The following is a 7626-nucleotide window of genomic DNA, read 5'->3' as shown; positions in this document are numbered from 1 at the left end:
ACAACCGGGACCACATATCGCCGCTGAGACGTCTCGCAACCTCACCGACCACGACAGCCTAGTGGAGTTCAAGAGGCGGAAAGCGCAGTGTCTTACCTAGATACTGTCTGATGTCCAGAAGAACTTTCGGAGGGCCACCGTTCAGCTGGTAGAAGAGAGAGCCGAGGCAGAAGAGACACAGCGTTGCCATGCAGAAAGCATAATCACGTAGGGAGAACCGTGGCCAGGCTACCGAGATTCCGTCCGTCTTCTTGCAGTTTCGCTCTTTGGTGTGATTTGGCGTTAGATTATTTAGACGGGAGCTGTTGCTGTGATTCTTCATCCTTTCCTCACATGGAGCCGCAGAGAATGGCAGTCACCCATCCGCCTTTGTAGAGAGAGAAACTTTTTGGCGTCAATTTCATTTAAAAAAAAAAAAACAGGCAATATGACTCAAAACGCGCTGACGCAGACAATGCAAAGACGGGTGTATGGGTTCTAGACTAGGACACAGGTCTTTCCGTAGGCTCTCGTCGGACTATTTATGCGGGTGAAGTCGAGAATCCATCCTTCGTCTTGGCTTTTTCAAGGGGTTAGTGGTGGTGTCAGATTACAGAGCGTGCAAGAAAAGTTCATCTGTGCACGGCTTTTTTTTTTTTTTTTTCACTTTTCTTTTCTAGGAACGGGGATTTCTTAGTGCGCAAAACAACGACGCCGTGTGTTCATGTCGAGAAGCTACTGAAAGGTCTGGACATTTTTCAATGGGTCCGGTGTCTCTTTGATCAGATTATTTTTGAAGAAACAGTGGCCGTCTTAAGAAAGAGCTTTTTCTTTACAGACTAGAGCGAAGTAATGGCGCATTTAATTTCCTGTGTCCACTGAAGACAGACTGAGTTACGTGGGATGGGAGTTATTTTAATATTTTAAGGCTTTTTAAAGTCTTGGGATTGAAAATTCAATCTGCATTGTTCAACAAACACAAGTCAACTCAAAACAACATTGTTATAGCCTACTGTGGATAGGCAATTTTATTCCCGACGAACAATGCAGAACAAACCCCTCCGGAGAAATACGGCTAAAACAACCATGCCAAAACACATCAGTGCTATGTCAGCTAGGTTTACCTGTTTAAAAGCTGTGATGGAGAAGACAACTTCAGGTAGCATGGCACGATCTGCTTGCGCTGATTGACAGGCACTCTCACTCAGCTCCGCCCCGTTACAACGCCTACGTCTTCTCCCTTTCGAGCCGGTAATTGCGCGGCAGTTAAAGTGCCGCCTCGCGGCTATAAAAGCAACTATTAACAGCTTTCTGTTCTGATACAAAACAGATAGGCTGAGGACAGAAGAAAAACAGTACTGTCAACCACTTGAAATCACTCAAACCAATTCCGTGTTCCATAGCATGGCAGAGAGGTGGCAAAGAGATTCCAGGTCCTGGTTCATTAATAACATGTAAAAGGTTCTGTCTGTGACTAAAGGCCCCATTTGAATAACAACATGAAAATGTGAGTGTGAAACATTTGCCATCCCTTTCTGGCTGGTAGAACTCACAGTGCTGTCAAAACAAAAGAAAACTAAAGGCCACTCTGCACTGTTGGCTTTTCTCAATAACAAGTAATGCAGCTGGACAAGGCATTTTATCACATTAGATGCATTGGGCCTTCACACACACACAGGGGCGCCGCTAGGGTTAGGGCGATTCTAAGGGCCCAGTACTGATGGGGCGGGGTGGTTTGTAGAATTATTTTCTGTCATAGGGCACACTCTCTCTCTCTCTCTCGCTCTCTCTCTCTCTGACACACAGACAATACATTCTCTATCTCTCTTTTTATTTCTCTCTCTCTCCCGTCTTTCCTCCATCTTGCCCTCATGATCCAAGGATTATCACTGTTAATGTTAAACTAGATTCTTAGATGGAGCCAGTTCAACTGGGTCAGAGAGGGGTCTTTCAGCTGATCTTCAGGAACATTGCTGTCTATCTAAACCAACTTATAGAAGTCCTTTTTAGAAGTCATATAGCCTGTTTTTGAAATTAAATTGATGACAAAAAATGTATCCCGCCACAAAGGAGGATGCACGTGTCGTGTAACTGATATTTTCTGCAGTTTGAATCTTGGCACTTCAGTGTTGGTGACAGTAACATGCCACTGTTGGATTTTCTCTTTCTCTCTCTCTCTTTCTGAAGTAAAAGTTTAGCATAGTGGCTTGTTTTATGAGAAATAAATGAATATTGATTTGCCATAGATCACTGCGGTGGTCTCATCCCCAAATGTTTGAGAGGTCAGTTGAGGTTATAGGCCTTTAAGCCATCGTAAGTCTCCAGACTCCACCCTGCCCACTCACTGCCCACTGAAAGAGGCCTGTTCCGGTCACGATCGCTAGGTTGGATTAGTCTGTGGAGGTTGTTTTATGGAAGTCTATGGGAGAGTGGGAGTCAATCTGCAGTACACATTTTTAAAACCCCCTAGTGTATGTGATGTAAGGGAGGCCACAGGCAGATTGTAGATAACAAGTAAATCGATAGAGAATTAATACAAAATGTAAAGAATGTTAGTGTAGTGGAAGATTAAGTAAAAGTGCATAGTGCAATCTGTGTGCAGTCCGCTTCTCATGTCAGCATCCTCTGAGCCAAGCATGTGTATCAAGGTCCAGAAAGATCGGAATATCTCTGTATTATGCAGTATAAAAACAATGATTTCCCATTAGCATGTAGGCTACTGTAGTAAGAGTGGACCCATTTTTCACTTCACATATAGAATTGGAAGAGTCATTCCTCACTTAACGTATATTTTTGGTCCATAAAGAGATTTCTTTGTAAACACTAACACTGTATACAGAAGTACTAACACTAGTTATTATGCACTTAACATAGGGAGGAATTATTCTCATTCAATATAAATGCAGGAGTCGTGTTTGAAGGGAGACATCATCCTGTGAAAAGCACATTAGTCTTTCACTTCTGAACACATAAAATGGGAGGGTCATTTTCCCTTAACTCAAGAAAGTTAAAGCCAATCTGTTTACAATATCGTATTCAGGTTTCTATGAAGCACCAGGGTAAAAGTAATTTATGTCAAGTCTGAAACACATCCTTTACACACCTTTTTACACCAAGGAGATGGCTGTGGACATGTGAAGGAGTGAACAACCCCATCTGCCACTACTGATTGGAGAGTCAGAGAGATGGACATTCCTTGATATCCAATACTTAAAGTGGACAAAGAACACGGCACAGCTGGCAAAGACATCCAGAGGATGTTCTTCCTGCAATGCCTAAAGATTTTCAGCATGTCGCCACAAATGCTCAACAACTTCCACAGATCCAGTGTGTGAAGTATGCTAACCTGCTACTGTATATAGCTGTGTGGTTTGGCAACAGAGATAGGTGTGTACAGTTAGCTGTCCACTCTCTGACTCTCCAATCAGTAGAGGCAGATGGGGTTGTTCACTCCTCATGCCATGCACAGCCATCTCCTTGGTGTAAAAACGTGGGTGAAGGATGATTTTCAGACCTGACTTTGAAATAAATTACTTTGAAAGAAATGTGGACTATTAAGCATATTGCACAGTGATCATTCATTTCTGTGGGTAGTGGTCCAGGTTTATGACCTCATTCTCATCCCCCATTGGAAGGTACGACCAGAAGGACAAACGTTTGCTCACGTTCAGTAGCACACCACTTCAGAAATTCTAAAGTAGATTCAAATGATTTGGCAGGTTTTTAAGATGTACTGTAGTTATACATACACACAAGCCAATTTGCTGTTTATTTTTGAACATATAAAGACAGACTAGAATAATTTGTTTACAGTTTTTCTCAGTCGCTTTGGTGCTTTTCTCACTATTAACATTTGCACAGCAGTTAGTGCATATCTCAAAACAATTAGTGCAAACTGCAAAACCTAGTGGATAACCAGCAAAAGCACGTCACTTGCTCAAAATGGATAGTCCATTCCTCAAAAGCAAGTATTTATGTTAATGAAACTGCCAGTGTCATCAAAATGAGAAGTCTTGACACCATTGTTTATGAACAAGATAGTCAAATGGCTTTGTCATGTTTTCATTACGACAGTTTATGCTCTCAGTGTTTTCCCATGCAAAAAGAGGTCAGAACTCAGTGACACCTGGAAATGCTCAAGACAGTACTTGTACAGCCATTTGAAAACTACAGTAAAGTTACAGGGGAGTGAGTACAAGACACTGAATATGTACGTTTCACAGTTTTACTGTATATGCTCTTTGCAATTCTACAGCATTGTGACAATATCTATTGCAAGTTCATGGCAATAGAAGTCCATGACAGACATAAAAAAAACATGTTCTTATGTGTCCCAGTGGCCTAATGGATAAGGCATCAGCCTCCGGAGCTGGGGATTGTGGGTTCAAGTCCCACCTGGGTCGTAATGCTGTGGGATCAATGAGATGCTGCTTTAGTTGACCCATAGACTGCTACAAACAACTGAGAAGAATATGAATCCCTAGAGGTCTGCATTAACTTCAAGATGGCTCAGTTCATCAGGCTTCATTATCATCACGCTGAAGCGTTGAAGAACAGTATGTCCACGTAATAATGTCCTCAGCATTCCAGTTTTTCTCATTCGCTTTGATACATTTCTCAGATCAGGATTGAAATTCTCAAAATTACTTGTTCAATCTTCACATCATTGTGTCCCTTGTGTACATCAAAAAAGCAGTTTATCATTTCTTTGAACATGTTGCAAATGCTTTGGTACATCCATGCAAATGATTATGTACAATTCTCTGCTGTTTCCTACATTATCAATTGCTTACTGTATGTCATGTTGATCAAAATGTATTATAATGGGTTTCTGTTGAATAGCATAAGTCTTAACATGCAAAATGGTTGAACAAGTTGTCATAAATTATGTCAAGCAAGATGATATTCGTTGTGATGTGGATGAGAATTTGTGGCCCAACAGACAGGAACGTCAGGAGGTGTAGGAAGACTGCACTGTAATTACTTACTACAGCACTGCATGTACAGTTTCCCCTAAGGAGATTGTCCAATGTTCACATTTCTACTTTTGTTTTTTTTCTTTGTGCTATGCAGTGCTGTCTTTTCCTTTCTGTATCGCAATGACATGGTCTGTCAACAAATGACAGTACAAACAGTAAAAGCGTAAATGTGAATCTTGTTCAGTCACTTGCAATCAAACTCCCACATACACTAAAGTTTAATCTGCAATTTACAATAATTGTCATCAAAACTTTAGCCATAGTTTACATCAGAACATCCCTCCAGAGTACACTGTTATATTGACAACATGCAATTTGACTGTCTTATGTACAAAATGACACAAGGACTGTCATTCTGATGTCACTGACATGTTCATTGACACAGATATTTACTTTTGAGAGATGAACTAAGGATTTTGAGCAAGAGACTGGCTTTTGCAGGTAATCCATGGTGTTTTACTATATTTGTACTGATTGTTTTGAGAAATGCACATACTGTTTTGCAAATGTTGAGGATGATTTGAGAAATGTACCAAAGCAACTGAGAAAAACTGTGGCACCCCAGTTCATCCTTTGTGTTCATTACTGTTCTCCCAAAGCAATGTGAATTCCCCGAAACACACAAACCTGCATATTTTCCAAGGAGTATAAGGATAAGCCTCTGGTGCTTGATGGTTCAATTTCCACATGGGTCAAAAGCTTATAAGAAGCTATATTAGATGATCAAGTTTGATACAGTCTACTACACGTTCATAAATCATAAATCACTTGGTTCAGTCACAAAGATCATTCAGTGATTCTACAATTAAGAATCGGATTTATGATCATAGGCCTTCACTTGTATTTGAGACACTTTCCACCTTTGTGCATGGCAAAGATCATTTGGTGCTTCTGCAAATAAGAAGAACCAATTACAGTACTGACAGGCAGACATTGAACTATGCAAGATCAAGACATACCAGACATAGCAAGTAGAAAATTGAGACATTTACTGCAAAACGCTAGCCTGGGTGTTCCCATGCTGCCTTGCGCGCGATTTGATTCACGCTGCTAAGGCAGCCTGGAGACCATGGAGCAAATTTTCGCCTGAGATAGGGAACCAATCACAGAACAGGGGAAAGCAAGGCGATGATGAGCTATGCACAGACGCATTTGATAGACATCCGTGGCACCCAATAAACGGATCTGGGCATTTTTTTCAAACACGAGAAAATGAACGTTTGATTCCCAGACCACGTCTCATTGAGAAGTGGTGGCGCTAGCCAGGCTAGCAAAACGCCTCCAGGGGGAAAAAAGTAATCTAATCCTCCCTGATAGTAGTGTAGAGACCCTTTAAAGTAGACACAATGTAGGGATTCCCCTTTCAACACTGTGTACCCATTTAGTGCCAAGGAATGATGGCAATTTTAATACCACAGATGAATGAAGACCCAGTCAGGCAAAGAAAAAAATCAAGAACAGAGTTTTATTTACAATGATGCACATCAAGGGAGAGACAGCATGACTCCGCATAAAGATCCACCAGCTGCTCAAACTGACAAAGAATAAGTTAGGGTTGAAGTATCCTTCCAGGCTGACGAGAGATGGCGTGGGCCATCCCATTTTACGTTGACCACACTGAATCAGACCCTGATGAAGAACACAGGACAAAAACGTCAGGATATAACCTACTCATGAATACAAAAATCATAAGTAGCCTGATTCCACAACTCGCAGGAGGGTACCCAATCCGTCTAAAACCAGTCAAAAGGATCATGGTCCTACCCAAGACAACATTAGTGGAATACCAGAGGCTAACTGGATTGGTCTGTTGCAGTTTGAGCTTGAAGATCTTGAACCCTAAGAGCTTTTCATTCTGTTATCTGCATGTTTTTGGGGACTGATCATCATATTAAACCCAAGATGAACACTATGGCTAAAAATTATGCTTCCCAGGATATTTGGTTTAAGGAAAGCAGAATGAAGTATTAGAGTGCTGTTTTTCTTGAGCCACGTTATTGATGCAAGAGACAGTGAAAATCATCTGTGTTTTCTTGAGTATCAACATTAAAAGGCATTAGTCAGTTTATGGGATCAGACATTTGTTGTCAGCCAAAGACTTTAAGCGCACTCTCTCTCCCTCTCTCTCTCTCACACACACACACACACACAAACACAGAAATCCAAGATGGCGGCGCGTACACACGCAGCGACCTCTCTCTGTCCCAAACACACACATGTGTGTGTGTGTGTGTGTTTGTGTCCCTTGTTAAGACAAAAATCCAAAGTTCAAGAGATCAAGCACTTGCACTGCCCAATGAAACTCTAATATGAGAATATAAAATTCTATTGTCACATATGTCCATTGTTGTCATCATGTATAATGAGCATGTTTTGCAGTATTGAAACAGGTCATAACGTAGACCTAGTCTACATTGTGCGTTATTGTAACAGGGCCATTACAAAATAATTAAAACAAAGAAATATCTGTTAGATTATGCTCTCACCTATGAATCAGACCTGCTGTAAAATCAAAGTTTTTGCAAGGATAGGCCTACTTGAAGGACTTTGGAAAAATCAAACTGTTCGCAGTTATTACTGTGGTTGTCCTCTAGATGGTAGTATAGCACGTTACCAAATTGATGTTGGTGCGAAGAAGAAGAAAATTTCCAATTGCGCATGAGTACGA

General features: G+C 41.1%; 1 protein-coding gene and 1 non-coding gene across 2 annotated transcripts in view; one reads left to right on the top strand and one right to left on the bottom strand.

Annotated features, from left to right (window-relative positions):
* usta (uronyl 2-sulfotransferase a) overlaps positions 1-589 on the bottom strand; it is a 91654-nt gene extending 91065 nt beyond the window's left edge. The window contains exon 1 of the mRNA XM_048251037.1: positions 97-589. Coding sequence (XP_048106994.1) covers positions 97-322 — 226 coding nt within the window. The 5' untranslated portion in view covers positions 323-589. The remainder of the gene's footprint in view (positions 1-96) is intronic.
* Positions 590-4309: 3720 nt separating this feature from the next.
* trnar-ccg lies at positions 4310-4382 on the top strand. The gene has a single exon. It is a non-coding gene; the product is annotated as a tRNA-Arg (tRNA).
* Positions 4383-7626: the final 3244 nt, after the last annotated feature.

Source organism: Alosa alosa, chromosome 8 (assembly GCF_017589495.1).
Source record: "Alosa alosa isolate M-15738 ecotype Scorff River chromosome 8, AALO_Geno_1.1, whole genome shotgun sequence".
In the NCBI taxonomy this organism is placed as follows: Eukaryota; Metazoa; Chordata; class Actinopteri; order Clupeiformes; family Clupeidae; genus Alosa; species Alosa alosa.
This window is presented reverse-complemented; position numbering and strand designations above follow the sequence as displayed.